This window comes from Oncorhynchus mykiss, chromosome 5, assembly GCF_013265735.2.
Source record: "Oncorhynchus mykiss isolate Arlee chromosome 5, USDA_OmykA_1.1, whole genome shotgun sequence".
Classification (NCBI taxonomy): Eukaryota; Metazoa; Chordata; class Actinopteri; order Salmoniformes; family Salmonidae; genus Oncorhynchus; species Oncorhynchus mykiss.
Genome location: NC_048569.1, coordinates 46,169,585 through 46,196,208, shown reverse-complemented (window position 1 = coordinate 46,196,208; position 26,624 = coordinate 46,169,585). Strand labels below are relative to the sequence as shown.

General features: G+C 41.5%; 2 protein-coding genes across 3 annotated transcripts in view; one reads left to right on the top strand and one right to left on the bottom strand.

Annotated features, from left to right (window-relative positions):
• Positions 1 to 3,891: 3,891 nt before the first annotated feature.
• rcl1 (RNA terminal phosphate cyclase-like 1) lies at positions 3,892 to 22,657 on the bottom strand. Its single transcript, NM_001160621.1, is given in 9 exon segments — positions 3,892 to 4,062; positions 7,872 to 7,975; positions 13,355 to 13,511; positions 16,295 to 16,420; positions 16,659 to 16,783; positions 17,025 to 17,099; positions 20,998 to 21,173; positions 21,935 to 22,006; positions 22,507 to 22,657. Coding segments are annotated over 9 exon segments (1,140 nt in total). The 3' UTR covers positions 3,892 to 3,908.
• Positions 22,658 to 24,691: 2,034 nt separating this feature from the next.
• LOC110523952 (GTP:AMP phosphotransferase AK3, mitochondrial) overlaps positions 24,692 to 26,624 on the top strand; it is a 36,106-nt gene continuing 34,173 nt past the window's right edge. Inside the window, exon 1 of one of the 2 annotated variants that reach the window (XM_021603117.2) lies at positions 24,692 to 25,158. In XM_021603117.2, the coding sequence (XP_021458792.1) occupies positions 24,978 to 25,158 (181 nt within the window). In that variant the 5' untranslated portion in view covers positions 24,692 to 24,977. The remainder of the gene's footprint in view (positions 25,159 to 26,624) is intronic. The other variant, XM_021603116.2, reaches the window with a different exon arrangement.

Here is a 26,624-nt window from a genome sequence, read left to right as displayed (position 1 = left end):
TATGGTTGAGGGGGATGAGGCAAAAGGAATGGCAAATAAGTTTGGCTGCACAACTGATTGGCAAATGTACGGCAAACTGAGAAATCACGTGACTAAACTGAAGAAAATGAAGAAAAAACTACAGTCAAAGTTTGGACACACTTACTCATTCAATGGTTTTTCTTTATTTTGACTATTTTCTACATTGTAGAATAATAGTGAAGACATCAAAACTATGAAATAACACATGGAATCATGTAGTAACCAAAAAAGTGTTAAACAAATCTAAATATATTTTAGATTCTTCAAAGTAGCCACCCTTTGCCTTGATGACATATTTGCACACTCTTGGAATTCTCTCAACCAGCTTCACCTGGAATGCTTTTCCAACAGTCTTGAAGAAGTTCCCACATATACTGAGCACTCGTTGGCTGCTTTTCCTTCACTCTGCGGTCCAACTCATCCCAAACCAAACCGTCACTGTAAATAAGAATGTTCTTAACTGACTTGCCTAGTTAAAAAAAATGTATTATTATTTCACCTTTATTTAAGTGCAAACCAGATGGGATGGTTTATTGCTGCAGAATGCTGTGGTAGCCATGCTGGTTAAGTGTGCCTTCTAAATAAATCACAGACAGTGTCACTTCCTCCTCCGTCCTTCATGGTGGGAACCACACATGCAGAGATCATCCGTTCACCTACTCTGCGTATCATAAAGACAGCGGTTGGAACCAAAAATCTCAAATTTGGACTCATCAGACCAAAGGACATATTTCCACCAGTCTAATGTCCATTGCTTGTGTTTCTTGGCACAAGCAAGTCTCTTCTTCTTATTGGTGTCCTTTAGTAGTGGTTTCTTTGCAGCAATTTGACCATGAAGGCCTGATTCACACAGACTCCTCTGAACAGTTGATGTTGAAATGTGTCTCTTACTAGAACTCTATGAAGCAATTATTTGGCCTGCAATTTCTCAGGCTGGTAAATGTAATGAACCTATCCTCTGCAGCAGAGGTAACTTTGGGTCTTCCTTTCCTTTGGGGGTCTTCATGAGGCAGTTTCATCATAGCATTTGATGGTTTTTGCGACTGCACTTAAAATAACTTTCAAAGAAACTTTCCGTATTGACTGACCTTCATGTCTTAATGTAATGATGGACTGTCGTATCTCTTTGCTTATTTGACTTGTTCTTGCCATAATATGGACTTGGTCTTATACCAAATAGGTCAATCTTCTGTATACCACCCCTACCTTGTCACAACACAACTAGGCGAATCATGACGTCAGTGATCTTCAGTTCAGAGCTCTAGAAAGAAGCTTGAGTCCCCGACTTGGAATTCCGAGTTGGATGACCGTTCAAAAATGTATTTTCCCAGTCTGAGCAATTTCTTTTTCCAGAGTTGCCAGTTGTCTTGAACTCACTGGAAGTCTGAGATTTCCCACTTCCCGAGATTCCAGTTGTTTTGAACATAGCAGAAGTCATGTTGGATTGACAGCATGGCCAATGTATTCAACCTGTTCTGGCCCATGGTGTTGGGCGTGAATGTTTATCCTTTTAAGCTTGGAAAAGAGACTCTTAAACCTAGACTACAAACCCTCTCTACCGAATAGCAGGCAGGGGAAGCAAAATAGTGATTGCTTTGCAGCACTTGCAGTTAGCTACTGATTCTTTCCCAACCACTCATTGTTGAATTTGAGATTTCCAACTTGTTGTGTAATGTTTATGTCCAATGGCCGATGAGCACCGATACGTTTTATCGATAATTTCTCTTCATATGACAAGGGTTGAAAAGGTTTTGCCAGTAGATTGTCGACATGATTCAGAAGGATGACTGCTTGTCTAGCTTGCTAGCAAACATTTTGAAAGTATGATGTTGACATGATCAGTCCAATCAAAGCGACGGTAGATATAACGCTCTGCTCCACCTGCCCTGAATGACGGGCTGCCACTGAGAACATCGTAAATTTACTAACATAGTTATGCTATGTGCATGTTCATTAAGTGAGTCTGGTAGTGAGAAACCAGGCCTGTGTATCAGATATAGGCCCCTTTTTACACAACACAATGAGTCATCACAGTGGGTATGTGCACCAAATGTACAGTTGAGTTCGTGGGAACCTGTGGACAAACTGAAACTGCTTTACTTTGAAAAGACATGGTGAGATCGGTTAGTGAAGCAATACTGGTGTGGTTTCCACGGCAGAGTCGTGTGAGAGGAGCAAGAACACCACACAGAATTGCATCAGTTCGGTTCTCACGGTACCTATGCTGCTGCGGAACTGCAGCAAAAAGGAAGTCGCACGGGCTTTTGCTATTTGTTAAGTTCCATTGCTTCTTGTCACTTTAAAACAACTGGAATATCCACGTTGCTATTTAGGCGGCTCATTAACGCATCTCTTGGCTTTATTTTATGGAGGGAGGTTAGAGGCTAGACTTGTGCTCCGGTCTCATTTGCTTTATAGAAGTGGCCATTTGTTGTCTCTGTCCAATTTGAAACTTCTTATTGCCAATAAATAAGGCCATGTGTCATGTCCTAAAGTAGGCCTGTGCGTTTTTAATTCCACAAATTAACTTAAGACACACCTGTTATTTGAAATGCATTTCAGGTGAATACCTCATGAAGCTGGTTGAGAGAATACCAAGTGTGCAAAGCTGTCGTCAAGGCAAAGGGTGGCTATGTGTTATTTCATGGTTTTGATGTCTTCGCTTTTACTCTACAATGTAGAAAATAGTAAAAACAAAAGAAAAACCCTTGAATGAGCAGGTGTCCCAACTTTGACTGCTACTATATATACCCAAAAATATATATGGGGTATTGTAAATGATAGACAATTACATTAATGGAAGAATCAATCTTTCTTATAGAGTCTGTGTCTCGACGAATTGAGGCTGTTTGGAGGGCAAACGGGGGAGGTGCAACTCAAAAGTAAGGTGTTCTTAAATGTTTTGTGCTCTCTGACGTCATTATTTGGCAACAGTTAGAAGACATGAATTAACATTTGTCAATGATGCACGTTTGTTCAACATGGTATATGTGGTGTAGATTTAAAGACCGATAAGAGTTCTATTTGAGATGCTCAGCTATATAGAATGAATACTGAATTTATGAACATAGTGGAAATGTGGTCATTATTCATGCTCAAGAGGAAGTCCTACAGATTCCCGTATTTTAATTAGATCCCTTGCAACCATACAAAAACACTAATAGTTAAACATCATACATGGTTCTGTTTATATTGAACTGTTTATCAATGATCAACATAAACGCAAAACCTAGCTTACGTATTGTTAAAATCTACTTTGAGTGTGCAAATTGTCTTGTTCCAGTAGTGACGAGTAACGTAGTGACATGTTTTGGGGATTTCGAGGTATCTATTATTTTGAAAGAAAGTGAAAAAAATGTATTTAATATATTGTCTCAATCAATAAGACTATTAAAATACTTACTGTATAATGTCTGTCCCTCAGTAATATGTAATTGGGGTTACTGCCTTGAAATTCTAAGATAAGTTCCTTGAGTATTCCCACCAGTGGCAAATTTCTCAGGGGAGGAGCCTATTAAAGAAACCCTTTTAGGACGTCATCAGTTTGAGGATACCATTGATAATTTGGTGAGTTTAAATCCAAAAACTCACTTGGTGTTAGTCAATTTAAATGGGAAATAATTGATCACATCATTTAAGGGTTAATCGTGACCTTCGATTTGAGCACGTGACCTCCATTTACAAATATCCTCAACATAAAATGTCTTAATGGTGTTACTACTCCTACTGCACAATGTTATCCAAATGGCAAAAAATATTTAAAATCATTAAGCTGACTTGATTTAGAACGTGCCCAAATACATTTAAATAAAAATCTAGAAAAAAAATGATTTATCCAAACACCCCCGCAATTCAAGAACGACACAGGTAGAAAAATACTGTAGTCTTTATTTGATTGATTTGCTGATGTTGGTATAGCCGGCTCCAACACAGGTCATCAGTACTTTGTCTCCTCCTTTCCTCTCGTCCTCCGATGGTTTTTGAGTCTCGATCTTGAACATCGTCTGGAAGAAGTCTCTCATGTGTCTGAGGAACTCAATCCTGAGAGGAGAGCGAGAGTTTAGGTGGGTTGGGCTACTCAAATACAGCAATACAACACAAGACAGGCTAACCTCAGGGAGATTATTTGTTATTTTACAACAGAGTCAAATACAAAACACCAGAGCATCCTAGAAAAAGGCCAGAGGGAACATCAAACACTGGAATACTGAGAAGCACTGTGACCCCTGACAAGGGTGGCAGAATTCCAGGAACTTTTAATAAATTCCCCTTTCCCGAAATCCCTGTTGGAGGATTCCCGAAATTAGGAGGGAATAAGCAGGAAATCTGGAATCCTCCAACCAGGATTTCTAGAACAAAACATTCCCAAAATTTTGCAACCCTACCCCTGACCCGGTGTGTGATGTCAGAGTAGATGACGGGGGACAAGCACTGACCGAGGACAGTGTGTGCTTTGGAATGCCTTCAAAAACACCAAACAGCAGCTCAAAGGTCTTTATGATCACCCATACACAACAACATATACACACACAAAACAGGAAATGGATGGACCGTCCAAACATACTGTAGAACATCAATACCTAGAACTCAGAATCCAAAATTGGACGATCCACACTCACAGAAAAAAAAAAGCACAGAGAGCTGTAGTCCTGCCTAGCTGCCTCAGAAGGTGATCAGAGAACCATTGAGATGGCACTGCCAATCTTCAGTTATCATAGTACTGTACTTGACAGGGACACAGCACCGGTACCATGATAACTGAAAATGGACAGTTCATAGTTCATACTCTGAGAGGACTGGAACCCATTCATCACTTTGGCAAAGTGGGTGGGGTTATATCCTTCCTGTTTGGCCCTGTCCGGGGGTGTCCTCGGATGGGGCCACAGTGTCTCCTGACCCCTCCTGTCTCAGCCTCCAGTATTTATGCTGCAGTAGTTTATGTGTCGGGGGGCTAGGGTCAGTTTGTTATATCTGGAGTACTTCTCCTGTCCTATTCGGTGTCCTGTGTGAATCTAAGTGTGCGTTCTCTAATTCTCTCCTTCTCTCTTTCTCTCTCTCGGAGGACCTGAGCCCTAGGACCATGCCCCAGGACTACCTGACATGATGACTCCTTGCTGTCCCCAGTCCACCTGGCTGTGCTGCTGCTCCAGTTTCAACTGTTCTGCCTTATTATTATTCGACCATGCTGGTCATTTATGAACATTTGAACATCTTGGCCATGTTCTGTTATAATCTCCACCCGGCACAGCCAGAAGAGGACTGGCCACCCCACATAGCCTGGTTCCTCTCTAGGTTTCTTCCTAGGTTTTGGCCTTTCTAGGGAGTTTTTCCTAGCCACCGTGCTTCTACACCTGCATTGCTTGCTGTTTGGGGTTTTAGGCTGGGTTTATGTACAGCACTTTGAGATATCAGCTGATGTACGAAGGGCTATATAAATAAATTTGATTTGATAATGACAATAGCATCTTCTGTTCGGGGGGAGTTTTACATGTTTTTTTTTTTTAAAGATCCCTGATGCTCGTTCTGAATGTTAAAATGCATCGCTTGCGATACGGTTTTGGAAACATAACGCATCTTTCATTTAACTATGCAAGTCAGTTAAGAACAAATCTTATTTACAATGACAGCCTACCCCGGACGACGCTGGGCCAATTGTGCACCTCGCCCTATGGGACTCCCAATCACGGACGGATGTGATACAGCCTGGATTCGAACCAGGGACTGTAGTGACGCCCCTTGCACTGAGATGCATTGCCTAAGACTGCTGCGGCACTCATATCAGAGAGAAATCATTTTACTACACACCTTTTTAGGGTTAGGGCCGGGACGATACCAGTATTGCGGCAATGAAACAAAACAAAGCGTTTAGCTTCTTTAGGAAAACAGCCCTAAAATGTTGGAAGCAAACATCATTATGCTGTCATTATTTTCCAAGCTATAGCACACGGTTTTACATACAGCAGGTTTTTAAAGGACCAATGAATTTGGTCTGCGTCACATGTTCATTTTTGCCATGGATTTTTTTTTGTTGATTTGCTATCGAGCTTGTTCTGAACACGCGTGTGTACGCGTAACTGGGGAGGAAGTATATTTCGTCAAATGAAGGTGCAAAACTGTGACAGAAAGTGTATGTTTTATTTGAATGATTCTTTCTTGCTGATAGGGAAGGGTAGTGCGTACGGCCCAGTACATCACTGGGGCCAAGCTTCCTGCCATCCAGGACCTCTACACCAGGCGGTGTCAGAGGAAAACCCTAAAAATGGTCAAAGACTCCAGCCACCCTAGTCATAGATTGTTCTCTCTGCTACCGCACGCCAAGAGGTACCGGAGCGACAAATCTAGGTCCAAGAGGCTTCTAAACAGCTTCTACCCCCAAGCCATAAGACTCCTGAACATCTAATCAAATTGCCCCCCCCCCCATGATGATGCTACTCTGTTATTATCTATGCAAAGTCACTTTAATAACTACCTACATGTACATATTACCTCAACACCGGTGACCTCGCACATTGACTCTGTACCAGCACCCCCTGTATATAGCCCTGCTATTGTTATTTACTGCTGCTCTTTAATCATTTGGGGGCGGCAGGGTAGCCTAGTGGTTAGAGCATTAAACTAGTAAGGTTGCAAGTTCAAACCCCCGAGCTGACAAGGTACAAATCTGTCATTCGGCCCCTGAACAGGCAGTTAACCCACTGTTCCTAGGCCGTCATTGAAAATAACAAAAAAAGGTTCTTATTCTCTTAAAAAAAAAAAGTTTCTTAATTCTTAAAACTGCATAGTTGGTTAAGGGCTTGTAAGTAAGCATTTCACTAATACCTGTTGTATTTTGATCACGGGCATATGTTTCGAAAACCAGTTTGAAAGCGATGATTGACATTTCTAAACAGAAAAATATTGTTGAAATTGTAGTTGACATGGAGCCAACCGTGGGCGAATGTGACCGGTAAAAACCCTGCGTGAGAAGGAGTAATGAACCCGTTGTCCCCGACAGCCACATTATCACTGCCATGCTATCAGGGGATCGAAACACACAACGACAAACATGTACAAATGTCAACACACATGTACAAATGTTAGACAGAAGGATACCAGTTATTTACCTTTATGGCTCAGTCTTAACTTTCTCTATTACAGATGCAGTCAAATAAAGTCATCCTTGCACGATTCACTATTTCTTCTAAAATATATTGAAATGTAAAACTGTGTTCACATGTGTATTTGTTTTATATATCCTTTTTTTTTTTAGATCCAAACAAACATGTATTATTTTCACTTTAAAGTAAAAATGGCCTGGACGAAATCATTCAACACTAATTAATTTGGTTGGAGGAAAATTCTTGTTTACTGTGTAATTTCTCACCTGTGGTAAGTTGCAGGTGCCTTTTACAGGGTAAAAAAAATAGCCATTCAACCAGTTTTGAAAAGAGAAATCAGAAAATGTTGCTCCATTCGAAAGGGCAAGGGTGCCAATATTCTCGACCGCATCTGTAGGATATTAATGGATTGGATTTCATTTCTCAAAATGTTCTCATAAAATAATTAAATACAACATTAAAACAGATGTACCAATAAAACATTATTTTGAAGTTCGTAGAAGAACCAGAAGCATTCACCCTAAATTTTTGCACAAATCGTCAAACAAAAGATTCAACAAAAATGTGGCCAAAGGTTTACCGTAAATGACAACAACTATTGTAAATAACAACTTGTTGGCTTTCCACTGTCAGGTTAGTCCCTTTTTGTTTGACCACAGCCGGTTTAAATTCCAGCTATAGGAGAGAACTTTGGATCGCAGGTCCTGCCAAACAGCTTACTGTAAAAAAAAAAGATATAAATAAATAACTTACGTGTATGGAGAGAGGTGGCCGAGCAGCACTTTAGATACATCTTGTTGACCCAAGGTCATGTACACGAGAGCCAGGCTTTGATTGGCTGAGTCGATGCAGCCGCCCTGAAAGAGAGAGCGCAGAGTGGTGGGGGGGGGTGAGTGCGTCAGAAACAACAACATAACACACCGACATCACAAGGGGAGAGGTCCCAAAAAGCTCAATCCCCTCTAAGATAAGACCAAATGTGGCGGCACGGCCTTACTTAGAAGATAACAAAAAGCAGATTAGACTGATCATTCTATTATTCAAAAATAAGAATTGACATAACCCAACTTGGAACATGAACAATCTTAACATGGTAGAGACAACAAATACACCAACTCTAATACTGAAGTGTACTCAGTACTCAGACTTCCCAGACAGACAAGGTTACAGTCCAATCATCTCTGTCAATCCCCTTGTAGCTTCTCGACATATGACATTTTAGTACGGTTGGGCGATAGCATTGTCTATCGACGATAATTGACAGCCATCGTCGATGGTGATGACATGAGGTGACAGATGGTTTGAATTTGACTGATGCCGCACAGTAAAAGTCTTGCAGGGCACACAGCAGAGCTGCCCAACCCTAGAAAAGAAAAAGAGTTGCCCAACATCTTAGATTTACTGAAGAGCACAGAGGTTAGTCTGGTCGACAGAGAGGCTAGTCTGGCTGTGAATCCCGTGCTATGTGAGCATGCAGTGTCAGTGGCCTTCTTTATGCCCAACATCTGGTCATCAGCGTGAATATGATTCAATCACTTAAATCGGTTTTTCAAATAACTAAGGCAACATTGTCTCCAGTCATTATGTGTTCCATGATACTACTGTGAATCCAAACAATTCACTGTTTGTAATCTCCAGACAGTCAGTCTGACCCGATGATCCGTCTAGGAAAGGTATGTCCTGACTCCTGATGAAAAATGTAACAGAATAAGGACATAAGATAAAATGTTGAAATCATATAAGGCATGGTCTGGACCTACCATTTAAAACAGTAACATTGCATCATGGGTAGGGCTGTGGTGGTCATGACATTTTGTCAGCCGGTGATTGTCAAGCAAATAACTGCCTGTCTTGCGGTAATTGAATGTTAATTAACCTAAACACGTTTAGCATCTCCTGGCTTCCACATTCTAAAACGTCTAATAAATCCATTTAATATAGCCTACACAATCACAATAAATCCATAATTTATCTTAGACAGGTCTAAAAGAAACACGACGTGAAGAAAATGTATATTTCAGAAGAACAGAAAAGCATACTCTGAGTTGTCCTGATGTTAGGCCCTGATCTGGCTACGCCATATGGCTGTGGGATACACTAGTTCATTTAGAAGACACGATTTTATTACAATTCCACGTCATTATTTTTTTTTTTGCGCTCTATCGACTACTTGTGGCGGGCCCAGGCGCCTGCAGGCTGACTCTGGTCGTCAGTTGAACAGTGTTTCCTCCGACACATTGGTGCGGCTGGCTTCCGGGTTAAGCGAGAGGGTGTTAAAGAGCGCGGTTTGGCGAGTCATGTTTCGGAGGACGCATGACTCAACCTTCGAATCTCCCGAGCCCGTTGGAGAGTCGCAGCGATGAGACAAGATTGTAATTGGGAAGAAAAAGCCTCAGTGCCATTATCTTCGCGAGGTGATTGAAAACAGGTATGTGAATTTTAAGCCATACCTTTGAGATTTTTTTTAATTACTTGAACAAAATATATTTCTCAGAGCAATTGTATTTGAATAAAATATACATTTCCCCCTTTTAAGCATACAATATAGTTCAGCATTTGTATTATTTATTTTAGTCATTTTGCTCGTCTTTATCAACGGTGTCAATAATTTCAGACCCCAGTGTATTTGGCATCTCATCAACTGGTGGAAAAGAAATGGTCAAATTGAATTATAGTAACCTAGGTCCAGAAAAATACCTTGAATGATTTTGCCTAATATTTTGAAGAAGGGAAAGGGAGTGCTACAATCCACTGTCTAATATGCGTAGGCGTAGCCTGCCTCAACCACACAGAATATGAAGTTTAAGACATTCTGACATTAAGGTAACATATGGGTGAGTTACTGGACGAATACTATCAAATCATCTAAAAGCGAGAGGTTCAAGTGTACCTACTTCATTTCATATTTAACAATTTGCCAAATGCATTGTATTGATTTCAACTCTAAAAGAGATGAATAACTATTCAAATATTAAAAGACCACTACTTACAGCCGCTCTCCTTGTCCCTCATCTCACCAGGGGCTCCAAAACATCTCCCGTTTACTACGACCACTACGCTTGCTGCCTGCCAGCCAGCACTACTGATTAGCCACTGAACAAACACAGGTGTGCATCGCATGTCCTCCAAAATAAACTCAACCACCCTTATATGCTTCAAACAACCATTCCCAGGAGACACCAGTGACTCTTCTATCTCCTAGTCTTACCCTTCCCTCCTCTTGGCCAATGAGGAGATTGAAGCAGTCACTCTCCACGGGCCTAGCTTAGTAGAGAAGTGAGCAACAATATTCACCATTCAAAACAAATCATCAAATTCTTCTGGCTAACTGGATTCACATGCTCTTATGAAAAGGGGGTGACCAGTGTGAGTCAGGAGGAGAAAAGTGAAGTCAGACTCCGCAGCTTTTTTTTGTTGTTGATAATTGCCTTTTTCTTTGGGGGAGTTGTGCATTCTCAAAGACGTGAGGCGAGTTTTGCATCACATCGTTATCATATTACCACTTATAGATAACATTCACAATGACATAGCGTTAACCTCAATTTATAATCCATCGCCTTAACCACTTACCAAACATTAACACTTCTAGAATTGCGCTGGTTAAAGACGTGGAACATATTTATTCATGAAACCATCAACTATAAAATCACTCTCGCTACATAAAGCACTTCAGTGTAATGTTGTCTAGATTGGTACAGTCACTTTATAGACAGACTGACATAAGTCAGATTTTTTGTGTCTCTGACTCGTGCATGAAAACCGACCAGGCACGGGTAATCTCATACAAGTCCAGGCTCATTTTCACAAAGCGTCTTGAAGGAGTGTTGATCTAGGATCAGTTTAGTCTTTTAAATCATAATGATTTAGAGGGGGAACCTGATCCAAGATGAGCACTGCTAATCTGAGACGCTTCGCAAATACGGGCCCAGATGTCCACAGCACATTAAGGTCTGTCAGACACATACAGTGCCTTGCGAAAGTATTCGGCCCCCTTGAACTTTGCGACCTTTTGCCACATTTCAGGCTTCAAACATGAAGATATAAAACTGTATTTTTTTGTGAAGAATAAACAACAAGTGGGACACAATCATGAAGTGGAACGACGTTTATTGGATATTTCAAACTTTAACAAATCAAAAACTGAAAAATTGGGCATGCAAAATTATTCAGCCCCCTTAAGTTAATACTTTGTAGTGCCACCTTTTGCTGTGATTACAGCTGTAAGTCGCTTGGGGTATGTCTATCAGTTTTGCACATTGAGAGACTGACATTTTTTCCCATTCCTCCTTGCAAAACAGCTCGAGCTCAGTGATGTTGGATGGAGAGCATTTGTGAACAGCAGTTTTCAGTTCTTTCCACAGATTCTCGATTGGATTCAGGTCTGGACTTTGACTTGGCCATTCTAACACCTGGATATGTTGATTTTTGAACCATTCCATTGTAGATTTTGCTTTATGTTTTGGATCATTGTCTTGTTGGAAGACAAATCTCCGTCCCAGTCTCAGGTCTTTTGCAGACTCCATCAGGTTTTCTTCCAGAATGGTCCTGTATTTGGCTCCATCCATCTTCCCATCAATTTTAACCATCTTCCCTGTCCCTGCTGAAGAAAAGCAGGCCCAAACCATGATGCTGCCGCCACCATGTTTGACAGTGGGGATGGTGTGTTCAGCTGTGTTGCTTTTACGCCAAACATAACGTTTTGCATTGTTGCCAAAAAGTTCAATTTTGGTTTCATCTGACCAGAGCACCTTCTTCCACATGTTTGGTGTGTCTCCCAGGTGGCTTGTGGCAAACTTTAAACGACACTTTTCATGGATATCTTTAAGAAATGGCTTTCTTCTTGCCACTCTTCCATAAAGGCCAGATTTGTGCAATATACAACTGATTGTTGTCCTATGGACAGAGTCTCCCACCTCAGCTGTAGATCTCTGCAGTTCATCCAGAGTGATCATGGGCCTTTTGGCTGCATCTCTGATCAGTCTTCTCCTTGTATGAGCTGAAAGTTTAGAGGGACGGCCAGGTCTTGGTAGATTTGCAGTGGTCTGATACTCCTTCCATTTCAATATTATCGCTTGCACAGTGCTCCTTGGGATGTTTAAAGCTTGGGAAATCTTTTTGTATCCAAATCCGGCTTTAAACTTCTTCACAACAGTATCTCGGACCTGCCTGGTGTGTTCCTTGTTCTTCATGATGCTCTCTGCGCTTTTAACGGACCTCTGAGACTATCACAGTGCAGGTGCATTTATACGGAGACTTGATTACACACAGGTGGATTGTATTTATCATCATTAGTCATTTAGGTCAATATTGGATCATTCAGAGATCCTCACTGAACTTCTGGAGAGAGTTTACTGCACTGAAAGTAAAGGGGCTGAATAATTTTGCACACCCAATTTTTCAGTTTTTGATTTGTTAAAAAAGTTTGAAATATCCAATAAATGTCGTTCCACTTCATGATTGTGTCCCACTTGTTGTTGATTCTTCACAAGAAAAATACAGTTTTACATCTTTATGTTTGAAGCCTGAAATGTGGCAAAAGGTCGCAAAGTTCAAGGGGGCCGAATACTTTCGCAAGGCACTGTACGTCTCTGTAACACAGTTGAGGGCTTGACTCAATCACAACATGCAGGACACTGTTTGTTTACATGTTTACCCACATTCCCTGTAACGATGAGCTGAGTCTGAACTCTATCTGAGAGACGGATGTCTCACTCGCTCTGTGAGAGTAAACGTGTCTGGTATGTCTGGTATGTACTCAACAGCTGTAATGACTGTTAGACATGATAGTCTGTTTGCGTCACTGAGGGTAAATACCGCACACTGAGAATAGCAAACATTTAGCCTTAAAACAGATGGTGATTTGAATGTGTGAATTAACAAGTCCAGACACTTAATGTCCGGTATGTACTCAACCGCTGTAATGACAGTTAGACATGATAGTCCAGGTGTCCCTTGGGAAAAAGGTTTTCTGATCTCCATGGGACCTTATGGTTAAATAAAAGGTTAAATAGTACATTTAAAGTCAACAAGAGCTTCAACTTGACTTGAGGGCTACAAGTCGATTTAAAACACATTTTACAGGAGTCCTGAGTGGCTCAGCTGGTAGAGCATGGCGCTTGCAACACCAGGGTTGCGGGTTTGATTCCCAGGTGGGACCAGTACAAAAAAAGTGCACCACGCCCTTTGGCTTGGGTTTCGATTGATGGTGTGTGTGTGTGTGTTTGTGTGTCACCCACCCTGTAGATCTCCTCCAGCAGTAGCTTGGCACAGTTTCTTCCCAGGTCCTCAGGCAGCACAGGGTCTCCCTGCCCCTGGGGGGTGGACACCTGCTCTGCACTAAGGAACGTCCCGTTCAGGGTCTCAGCCACCAAGGTCAGGCCAAAGCCCGGAGACCTGAGGGAGAGAAATCGTCCGTGATTGAACGGTTTTCTGGGGAAAACAACCTTATCAATGCGTGTATGCGTCACTAAGTGAAACGCTAGCTACTATTTGCTACTCGAAACAGTACCCTTGAAGTGGACTAAAACCACTTTTGTTAGTGCGACCATTAGCGCTGAGCGATTAACCAACATTTCTGTGATTTTTCCATTTTTAAAACGAACTGACCCGACATCTGTTCCATTATCGTAATTCCATCTCTAGATTAATCAGATCCTACAATTTTCTACCTAGTTTAGCGCAGAAAATATGGTAATTAACTACAATGACCATAATCCATGACCATAATCCACACCTGCTGGTCTGAGAGAAGGGCCAGAAAAATGCACAATCGCGAGGGAGAGAGCAGTTGTTTTGTGAGGTGCCTCTACCCGAAAATACATGATCTCAGATCGATAGTTGGTATTCAGCAGTCATAAACGTATGCCTTATTTACGTTAAGAACTACTAAAATAGTGGTTGTCAGACAGCACAGTCAGCAGCTCTATAGAGATGAGGACTTTGCTATTTCGTTCCAAGACATCAAATAGGCCTAAAACAAATGTAATATACACAACAAAAACATTTTAGTAAAGTCATGTGAGTAGTAGTACTGGGCAGTCACTACCATCATGGGACTTTAATCATTTTATTCTGTATTGTTACATCACTCAACCCACAATGCATTTAAATGTAAAAAAAATAATCATTTATAACCCAAATCAAAAAACTATTATAATCGCTCAGCACGAGTGATCAACATGACTGATGACAAATGTTTCCTATGATAAACAGATTGTGCCTCATCAGACATGTATGCTTTGGCAGTTGATTAAGCAGTGAAAACTAAGATCATCAAAGGGGAACATTGTTAATCGATTTTGATTAGGGATGCACATTTTGGTCAATTGTAGGTACTGTTTGTATGGAGTGAAACGTCTAGGGAAGCCAACGGCTCAGCCGCAAAGTGGTAGGCCACACAAGACTACAGAACGGGACTGCCGAGTGCTGAAGTGCATAGCGCCCAAAAATTGTCTTTTGCAACACTCACGAGCGAATTCCAAACTGCCTCGAAGCAACGTCAGCACAAGAACTGTTCGTCGGGAGCTTCATGAAATGGGTTTCCATGACCGAGCAGCCGCACACAAGCCTAAGATCACCAAGCGCAATGCCAAGCGTCGGCTAGTGTGGCGTAAAGCTCGCCGCCATTGGACTCTGGAGCAGTGGAAACACATTCTCTGGAGTGATTAATCGCGCTTCAACATCTGACGGACAAATCTGGGTTTGACGTATGCCAGGAGAACGCTGCCTTGCCCCAATGCATACTGCCAACTGTAAAGTTTGGTGGAGGAGGAATAAATGGCCTGGGGCTAATTTGACATGGTTCGGGCTAGGACCCTTAGTTCCAGTGAAGGGAAATCTTAACGCTACAGCATACAATGACATTGTCTTCACCTCAACCCCCTCGAACACCTTTGGGATAAATTGGAATGCCGACTGCGCGCCAGGAATAGTCGCCCAACATCAGTGCCCAACCTCGCCTATGCTGAATGAAAGCAAGTCCCTGCAGCAATCTTTCAACATCGAGTGGAAGACTTCCCAGAAGAGTGGAGGCTGTTAAAGCAGCAAGGGGGGGGGGGGAACTAACTCAATATTGATGGCCATGATTTTGGAATGAGCAGGTGTCCACATACTTTTGGTCATGTAGTGTATATTATTTAACAACTACTAATGATGCAGGCAATGTAAAACATTTGCCAAAATGCAATTCACTGGAAAACACAGTTCTAAACAGCACACCTGATGCGAGAGGTTCCACATGTGACAGAGATGAAAAGCTCCGTTAGGAACTTAGAGGGTGAATCGAACGATGCGGTGGATGGGTTGATAATGTTACTAGGATTGCGCCTTTGGCTTCTGGACAGCGAAAGAAAGTTTATATGAAAACCAATAGAACGGGAGAGAAATCCTGTTTTCAATGGCATATGGAGGAAGTCCTTATTAAATAATTGCCTCCATGTTTCTATGGTCGGATTTTGGCTAGGCTACTTTGAAGCGGGTAAGACATTGTCTCATAATTTGAGGTCAAACTTCCAGGTTTCAAACAGTGAAGTATATGTTTCGAAAATGCACACTGCCTCTAATTGCACGGTGGCAGGTAACATGCCGAGAGCCTGCCAAACGTATTGCCTCTGCACTCGAATGCAGGACGGGCTTCAATTAGGAGATGAGAAATAAAAAGAATGTATCAATAGAAAGCTGGGATCCTCCTTTTCATCAAGGCCATCAAAACTACTTTTAACTTGCATCTTGAATGGTTGCGCAATGACTGGGCTTATAAGAGCACGTTTCACTCCAGCAGCAATTGGCTGCCGCTCTCGCTGTTCCGACAGGTGATATTATTCCACTGGATTTCCACCGTCTGGTGTGCATGTGATAAATAAGATACTAGACAAACTAACAGAAATACACACGGTCCAATTTCATTCCACTAAACTATACAAATTAACCTATAGACCAATAAGCATGACCGGTCAAATGGATTTTCGGCAGCTAGCCAATTAACATCCCTAGTTGAGTAGTTTGCCGCCTCCTTTCTTGAAAAGTAAATCTTCCAGCGTCTCTTAACTATAGCCCCATCTAGTGGCCAAAGTCACAGCACCAGAGAAAGACCACGGTTGACTGAAACGGAGAGGGGTTACCTTCGTTTTCCTACGCTATGGACGAATGAATATGACACAGGCTGGGAGGTGACTTACTTTCCAGACTTGTCCCCCTTCATGTGGTCTGTGTAGATGTAGATATCAGGAATGAATTTATTCAGTATGCTTCTGGCAGAGTCCACTATTCTGTTGGCCATCTGTGGAGAGACTCTAACAGAGTATCTGTACGACCAATGTCAAGGTGTGTAACAATTTCCGTTGTCTCCGTATAACGGATCAATAAAGTTGTGTTATATGAGCCAGGTAAAGCAAGGTGGCAATGACAGAAAAATACAAGAACGTAAACAAAGACAAAAAGACCTAACTGCCAGACATTTTGCTGGTGTCAAGACTCTCGACAACACCATAAGAGAAAGGACAAAAGATTCAAAACATTTAATTAAGAGACTGAAAAAGATACGCTATTCCTCTGATCCGCTTGATCTTGCCAGGCTCTGACAGTTGGACGGGACGGAGAGTCTTGCGAACGGGACACGTAAACAGTACCTCGCCTCCCCCACCTGGAGCCATCCCCCTTTTCACTACCTGGACACAGGAAACACAATCGTCTTTATTTATTTAACCAGGTAAAATCATTCAGAATCAATTCTTCCAAAAGCCTGGCAAGTTTCAAAAAAAGTCTCTACAACAAAACATTATACCAAGAACACATTCCACCACATACCAACGAAGAGTCCCAGACAAAGATAGCAGTTATACTGTATGTCCTATGAAGACAGGTAAACCCATACACAGTAATGCTAGGAATGTTCTCTAAAAGCCTCACCTTCAGTTCCAGCCCCTCTCCATCAATCCCAAACCTCTTCATCACAGGAATGGACGTATACTTGAGTTGGTCAACCTGGAAGAAAGGGCGAGAGAAGAGGTTTGGTTTTCCACTTATACAACGTTTACGAGCACGTCTCCATTCAGCATGTGTGACCGAGTGGAAATCACAACCCCCTGCATCAGAACAATTTAAAGGACAATTCCGCCAACTATGTTTTACAAACAAAAACAATGCGCCCTCCCCCTCCCCCTCATTGAATTAACTTGTGGCACAGTCAATGCCACGCATGGCAAGAAGGCTGAGGGATTGCCGACCACCATGGACAAGCTCACTCTCCCCAACTGTTGCATTATTTTACGACCAAAGCCGGCTGTAGACAATGATCAGCTAGGGGAAATCCTATTTTTTTTATATTTTGATGCTAATTGGCAGCATCTTGTGGTGCTTTTCATGACAACTGGGAACTCTGAAAAATACTAGGTCAAATCATGAAGTCAGTGATCTTCAGGTCAACAAGTCAGACCTCTAGAAAAGAGGCCCGAGTTGGAATTACGAGTTGGATGACGGTTCAAAGCGTTTCGTCCCCAGTCGGAGCTCGTTTACTATAAATAATAGTTTATCAACATTTTAAGCTAAACGTTCTGATCCGTTGTATCAGACGTCCCTTTTTACATTTTGATGTAACCTACGCCTACTGGTTATATGAATTTGGGATCCATTGTCCCACGACTGTCCCAGAGTCTGTTGGGAATAGGCTATTACTTTAATCGACAAGCTGACCAATATCACAGGTAGCTTAAAGTTTTCAACTATAGCAGATTGACATAGGCTAGTGATTTCGCACTTCGTTACTCATCTTGTTGGCAGAGGAAGAGTAAACGTGGACAGTTATTCTAACATGTTCAAAGTGCACGTCAGCATTTCGCTAAGTTCTTTGTTTCTGGTCATTTTGAGCCTGTAATCGAACCCACAAATGCCGATGCTCCTGATACTCAACTAGTCTAAAGAAAGCCAGTTGCATTGCTTCTTTAACTAGCACAAGAGTTTTCAGCTGTGCTAACATAATTGCAAAAGGGTTTTCTAATGATCAATTAGCCTTCTAAAACGATAAACTTCGATTAGCTAACACAACATGCCATTGGAACACAGGAGTGATGGTTGCTGATAAATGGGCCTCTGTACGCCTATGTAGATATTCCATTAAAAAAATGTAAAAGCTGTTTCCAGCTACAATAGTTATTTAAGTACACTGTATTCCTGATCCATTTGATATTGTTAGAATGGTCAAAATGGTTTTTCTTTCAAAAACAAGGGCATTTCTAAGAGACCCCAAATTTTTGAACGGTAGTATAAAATGGAAACAGCAGATGGGAGACATTTTCTAAAGATCGACAACATTTGTATTCGTTCGACAGGGGCGGATCTTTCTTTTGGCTAACATTATTGCGACAAGGTGTTTCGAATAAATTATGATTGCAGAATAAGTTTGAAGGTACGCAGGGCACACGATGTCATCATGTAACGAACTATTAGCTCCACTTTTAATTCTAAATGCCTACTGCTTGCAAAATCATTCCCCCCCCCCCCTTCCCAACTATAAAAACGAGGGTTCTTTACAGGACACGGATTGTCCCGACCTGACTTTTAAGAACGCCCAAAACGCTGGCAAGTTTCCCCATGGCACGGACCGTGGCGATACATTGGCTCATGGGAATTATTTGAATATTAGTCAATTATTGCATTCTATCCATGCTGGCTTTCACAGGCTACTCGAGGCATGAAACAAGATAGGCGTTTGGGCATATAGGCTGCCGCCAATTTATTTGATGCGCAGTTGCCCTAAATAGGTCATGGAAACACTTCAACCCCTACATTTTGACTCGACATTTAATTAAGTTTAAGCGAAAACTTGTTTAAAGTGCGACGTCATTATGTCCAGCGGTTTTTCAAGATACTTAAATGGAAACGCAACCTAGCAGGCAATTGTTGCATCTATTTTCTATGCGAACTTTCTAAACGTCTACAACAACAAACTCACTGGACAAGTAAATGGAAACATAGCCGTATGGCGATACTCATTAATATCGTGGCATGGAAACAAAACACATAGCGGATTTAACTTCTTCAGAAAAACTACCCTAATGTTGGAAACAAAAGTCTCGTCAGCCAGTCTCACGTATTATTTTCCAAACTATAGCACAGAATATTTTACATAAAGCAGGTTGAGGACCAAAGCATTTGATCTGCTTCATGTTTTCATTTTTTTGTCATGAAAAACATATTGCGATACTGGTATTGTCACAGCCCTAAAAACATAGCTACTTAAAACCTTGACAAACAGAAAATTCATCCCTCCCCATCTTGTACCCAGTTTTTGAAGGCTTGACAATCTCATTAAACTTTTTGGTGCTTTGTAACAAAATGTCTTTCCATTCCTCAAAATGACCAGTGCACAGATGCTGGAATTAAATGTTGGACAAACGTGCGCAGGTAACCTACAGGAGACTTTTGAAGTAGCCTAATCAGATTAAAACATTGTCACTGGTTGTGTTTATGCCAAACATAAAAAGGTAATACACTTTAAATTTTAAATATTTTGGCTATATTGAAATGTTCTAGAAGTGCGAGGAACAGATGCTCGGATGGTAGAGGAGGCAGAGCAGACGGAGTGTTACTGGGAGCATGTGTGGCCACATTATTATATATTTTACCAGATAAGTTAACTGAGAAAACACTCGTTTACAGCAATGACCAGGGGAATAGTTACAGGGGAGAGGAGGGGGGATTGATGAACCAATTGGAAGCTGGGCATGATTAGGTGGCCATGATGGTATCAAATCCAATAAAATGTTATTTGTCACATGCGCCGAATACAACAGATAGACCTTACCGTGAAATGCTTACTTACAAGCCCCTAACCAACAACGCAGTTAAAGAAATACAGTTAAGGAAATATTTACTAAATACACTAAAGTTAAACATTTTTTAAATAAAAAGTAACAATAACGAGGCTATATATGGGGGGGGTACCGGTACTGAGTCAATGTGCGGGGGTACAGGTTAGTCAAGGTCATTTGTACATGTACTGTGGGTAGGGGTAAAGGGACTATTCGTAGATAATAAACAGTGAGTAGTAGTAGTGAAAAGAAAATGAACAAAAAAAAGTATTAGGGAAAGATTGGGAATTTAGCCAGGACACTGAGGTTAACACCCCTAATCTTACGATAAGTGCCACGCGATATTTAGTGACCACATATTTAGTAAACACCCCATCCGTAAGATGGCACCCTACACAGGGCAATGTCTCCAATCACTGCCCTGGGGCATTTGGGATATGTTTGTTTTTTTAGACCCGAAGGAAGGGTGCCTCCTACTGGCCCTCCAACACTACTTCCAGTAGCATCTGGTCTTCCATCCAGGGACCGACCAAGACCAACCCTACTTAGAACCAGAAACAATCCAGCAGTGGGATGCAAGGGGGTTAGGCTGCTGGAAAGGACGACTTGAGAGAACGATGACCCGCCACATGCGGGATAAGACTGCTAATTAGCCTATTGCAGTTCTGAACAAATTATCTACCTACCACTATTGTCACCATGAATGGTGGATAGAGAGCAGGATAGACAGTCAGACAATATTGACAGGTGGTATTGTTAGCGCGAGGGAAAAGCATAGTGCATAAGGGAAGTACCAAAACACCTTGATCTGCAAGCAGATGAGGAAATGTGGCTAGGGTGGAAGAAATAATATGGTAAAACTTGCAAAAAGGTGAATGTAAATCAGGGAAAACACACATTACCTTCCCCTGTGCCCAATGAATACATTTAAAAAACACCCACACAAAGCAAAAATAAATACGTTTGTCAATCCTCTGCTATTTTGGACCACTCCCCCACCCCACAAATCTTTTTAACTGCCCCTTAGCCAGCCGCTACACATGTATATATAAGAAAGGGAACATGGGTCTAACCGAGGGGTCAGTAGGGTCATTGGTGACCCCCTTCAGCACAGCCTTCAAAGGGTTCTTCATGAAGGGAGCCAGCATGAGTAGAGCTTCCAGGTAGTAACCCACAGACCGCTGGGTGTTACACTCATGTTCCACCACACCACCATAGAGCAGGCCCGGCTGGTAGAACAGCACCGTACCTACAGGGCAGAGAGAGGAGAGGGTTGTTTTCAGTGCGGAAAGAATGTTTTCAAACTGGATGGTAGTACATACAGTTGTCCAATTGAAGCACAGCTTGTTGTTTTCTGTTGTAGTGTGCCCTGCTACGATGTGCCCTTATAAACATGGCCCAGGACAGGGATATCAGTCTGGCCTGCCTGGTCTCTGGGTCTAAGGAGTTGAAAAATGGACGCAGAAACGCCTAGGAACAACATCAAAAGCAGACATTCGGAGCATGTACACATATGCAACTACACCCACGCTAGCATGTGCATCTCACGCCTCGCAAATGCTGCGTTCCAACATCAATGACACTGTCGGGGGTGCCGCGGCGCCACGGTCTCCAAAACATATGGAAACATTTCGCAACATATAAAAAAAAAACATTCAAGAGCTGAACTGCAACATTCATGTTACAACCAGAAAAGAAAATCAGGCTCAGGATTACAAAATATGACCTGTTTTCGGTAATACCATGTTCATTCTCCTGGAAGGGCTGATGAGTTCCTTCCTGTTTTCCCACTGTCAATAACTTTCAAACATGTGCTGACCTGTGTGTGTGTGTGACGACGACTGAAGTGTGTGTAAAACTGAGGTCCTGCCAAGGACAGTTGTGTATATGCATGCATCATGCATTCAAAAGTTAGGTGGCTGCAGAGTACAAACAAACCCAATGACATTGGAATTCAGTAGTGCGCACGACAGACGCTGGGGTCTGTGTATCCATCTGCCCATGGTTTACCTGTTTGGTTGATTTCTATTCTGGTCCCATTGGTTACCTTGTCCAGAAGCCGGATGAAGCTGGCTTCAAAATCTAGAACATACACAAAAAAAACATGTCAATAAAGGTGTGCTCAACCCCAATTACAACCTTATCTATTTATTAGGCACATGCAGCATTTACTTGACTGTCTACAAACAGCTATGGGATATTTTGCAGAATTAAGGGTGTGTGTTTATAGAAGCATGATTTTCTATAGAGCTGAACCAAAGGAGTGTTAAGTCTTTGGTTGAACACAAATGCTAGCTGGGTAGTGACTGCTGCCTAGCTAATGTTAACTAACAAAACCCTCAAAAATGATCAATGAATATTCATTGTTATGTAGCTATGATCCTACTGTATCATGCATTAGATGTTGTCCAATAACTTAGCGGGTTGATTAAGTTATATGGCATTTGTGCCAAAAAGCAACAATTCAGTCTACTTGGGCGTACTGTAATGGATGAACTTTAACTGCGTAGTAACAGCTAGCTAGGTAATGCTAGCCATATGTAATAATGCGACGCCACATTGGTGTTTTGCAGTCCACTTACCTCTAAGTCCTGGGTTATCGTCTTTAGATCGTATGTTTCTGATTTTGACTCTTTTGCCACTTAGAGTTGACAACACTAGTCGTTGTCTGAAAAAATTACAACCATCGTAAGTGAGTCCCTGGCTTGCCATGCTGTTGTTATTTCCACACATGTGTTCAATACGGGGAGTCGAGAGAGTAAAGGGTTGACTACGGGACGCCACGAGGGACATAAAGGGCATTTTAAACGTGGTATTCGTATTAACCACCAGATGGCGCCCTAGCATTGCTTTAAACCCGTTATCTCGAGCTTTATCTAACACTACAGGACACAAAGTTCAGTAAGAGAGTGTTAATGGCTCACACTGTGACAGAAATACATCACACCGTGATGAGAAACATTTTGACCGTGGGTAAATATCAGTAATTATTCAATTATTTATTTATTCTCTGACCAAAGGGTCTTTGGTTAAAATAAAAGCCTATGTAAAAAAACACATACCCTTATGGCACATTTCCATACAGGATATTCCATTGTTCTCGAGAACCAAAGACATTAAACAAGGCATTCTGCCTTATCCCAAGGATTCTCAGCTTTAATAAGCACTGTTTTAACATTTAGAAACTTCAATAATCATCGGTTGCGATACGGTTTTTGAAACATATGGAACTTTCATATCCACAAAAAATCAGTAAAAATTAAACATATACACTTACTGTATCAGGTTTGCACAGATCCATCAGGTTGTGTGCCTCCAGCCGACAAACTACACTTCAAGCACGTTAGATAGGTAATTAGCACAGGTAATTAGCCTCTGTCTTCTGTAAACAAGCGCTGTAACATGGACATATCCCCGTGTGGGAACACTAACCCTATAAAGGTGTGTTGTAATTTAACTTTTTACATTTTTTTGTTATTATTTCTCACTGATATAAAAGATGTTTCCAAAACCGTACCGCAAGCGATGCGTGTTAATGTTCAGAACAAAACTCCCCCGGCCAGAAGATACCATCAGGAATAGATGCTAAAGGTAGTTAGCGTCTATGAATGGGATAGATTTACCCCAGTGTTTTACCCAAAAGGCTCAGACTTTTCTGTTTCCATCTATGCGGGTCGAGCTCCCTGGTGTCAGAGAGAGGCCCCCCAAAAATGTCAAAGACTCCATCCACCCAAGCCATAGACTGTTCTCTCTGCTACCGCACAGCAAGCGGTAACAGTGCACTAAGTCTGGAACCAACAGGACCCTGAACATCTTCTACCCCCCCAGGGCATAAGACTGCTAAATAAGACTTCTAAATAAGACTGCTAAATAAGACTGCTAAATAAGACTATTCTAAATAAGACTTCTAAATAAGACTGCTAAATAAGACTTCTAAATAAGACTGCTAAAAAATACTTCTAAATAAAACTGCTAAATAAGACTTCTAAATAAGACTGCTAAAAAAGACTGCTAAATAAGACTTCTAAATAAGACTTCTAATTAAGACTATTCTAAATAAGACTTCTAAATAGCTAATGAAATGGTTACCCGGACAAACTGCACTGACCCTTTTTTTGCACTAACTCACTTGTACTGACTATGCACACTCCCACATACTTACACTGACACCCCAAAACACACATGCACATACTACATACACCCACACACACATAAGCGCACGCATGCATACTGATGCTACACACACATTCACACACACACACACACACACACTGCTGCTACTGTCTATTATCTATCATGTTGTCTAGTCACTGTTGTCTACCCCTACCTATATGTACATAGCTACCTCAATTACCTCGTACCCCTGCACATCGACTCTGTACTGATACTCCCTGTATATAGCCATGATATTTTGACTCATTATTGTTAATCGCCATTCATTGTGTATTTAGGCCTATTCCTCATTTCTATTATAATTGTTTATTTATCTTTAACTGCACTGCTGCATAATATTTTTGTCTGATGAGTATTTGTCTCTGCTAAAACAGGAGTAATACAGGCCTAGTGCACTAATTTAGTAGATTTTTGTCTTTATTTTTTAAAATTAAAATGTCTTTATATATAATATATAAATATATACTTGATCTATCAGTGGGTGCTGCAGTACCCTCAGCACCCTTACTTCTGCGGCTATGTATCCAGGGTTTATTTCACGGTCATTGGTTTATATTATTCATCATTGGTCTTGATGGATGTGATGTGTGGATTGAAGCGTCCTCACGTACCCTCGGTGCAGCGCAGCCAGCCGTGCAGCGCAGCCAGTCGAAGCTGTTTTCTCATTATGAACTACCTCATCTATCCGCGTGAAGGTTTTCAGGAAAAAAAGGCTCATTTGAAGGGACAAGCTTAGACTACTGTAGGAGACGCCCACAGTAGGCGATTGCACGATTGCGCACAGTGGAAAGACTTAGACATCCAAGGCCGCTTGAGCGGAAGTTTCCTTGTGTAAATGCACAAATAACAGTTTCATGGGAAGGACAATACTTGTCTTTATATGGTGGTTACAACATTAACACAACATTGGAAAATGCTTCTACAAAGGATATTCCGGGCGGTTATCATGGGACCTCCGGGCTCGGGGAAAGGCACTGTGTCGGGGCGCATAGTAAAAAGTTTCGGATTAATGCACCTTTCAAGTGGGGACCTTTTGAGGGCCAACATTAAAGCCAAAACAGGTAAGATTAGATCAGGGTGCAGTTCTAAACCAATCCACCTACGCAGATAACGGAAATGGCTGCTGTGGCTGATTTTGAAGTCATGCATAATGCATTAGTCAGTTTCCTCGACGTAGTCAGAATGTTCTAACTTGCTTGTGTCGTTCTCATGCATGATCGAAGCAGTTGTCACATTAGATAGGATAGATGTTGCTATCATGTTCTTACGTTTGTGTGATTGGCTATTAATAGGGTTACTTTCAATAACCAAAATCATAAATCTAAATCAATATGAATGTATGGTTTAAAGCCGCAATCAACAGTAGAAACAATAACAACGCGTTTTATCGCCCGTTTCAGTAAAAAACTGAGGGATTGGGGCTGGAGAAATTTAACCAAGAGCTATCGATGCAGGGCCGGCACTAGGCTTTTGGGGGCCCTAAGGTGAATATATATATATATATTTTATTTAAAGTAGATTTCCTTCAGTTCTACACATTTTGACATGGGAGTTGAGAAAATGTTTTTGCATTTTAGCATGGGGTGGAGATACATTTGAGCAGTTTAAAGCTATTTTTCTGAAATTCTACACATTTTGCCATGATTTATGCCATGTTAATATGATATCTGAGTGGAGACAATCAATGGGGGCCCCCTGGAGGTCAGGCCCTGGGCAAGTGCATTTTTTTTTGTCACTGGCAATACCCCATAATATACAGATACACTATATACCCAACAATATATACCATATAATGTAAATAATAATGTCAAAGTGAATGTCTTTTGACATTTTAATGAATGAAAAATGAAAACCTGAAATGTCTTGAGTCAATAATTATTAAACCCTTTGTTATGGCAAGCCTAATTAAGTTCAGGAGTACAAATTTGCTTAACAAGTCACATAAGTTGCTCTCTGTGCAATAATAGTGTTTAACAGGATTTTTTTGAATGACTGCCTCATCTCTGTACCCCACACATACAATTATCTGTAAGGTCCCTCAGTCGAGCATTGAACACAGATTCAACCACAAAGACCAGGGAAGTTTTCCAATGCCTTGCAAAGAAGGGCACCTATTGGTAGATGCGTAGGAGAAAAAAAAGCTGACATGGTATGGTTGCATCATGTTATGGGTATGCTTGTCACTAGGGTGGTATTTATGATAAAAAGAAACGGAATAGAGCTAATCACAGGCAAAATCCTGTAGGAAAAGCTGGTTCAGTCTGCTTTCCAACAGACACTGGAAGTCAAATGAACCTGTCAGCAGGACAATAACCTAAAACACAAGGCCAAATTACCAGGATAACGGTAAGACCAGGAAGTAGATTGTGTCAAAGTAACAATGTTTATTACAGCAACAGGAGCAAAGGTACAGTACGGCAGGCAGGGTCGGGGGCAGGCAGAGGGATCAGGTGGGCGGGCGGGCTCAGGGTCAAAACCAGGAGGACGAGAAAAGAGAGACTTGGGGAAAACTGGAGCTGATACAAAA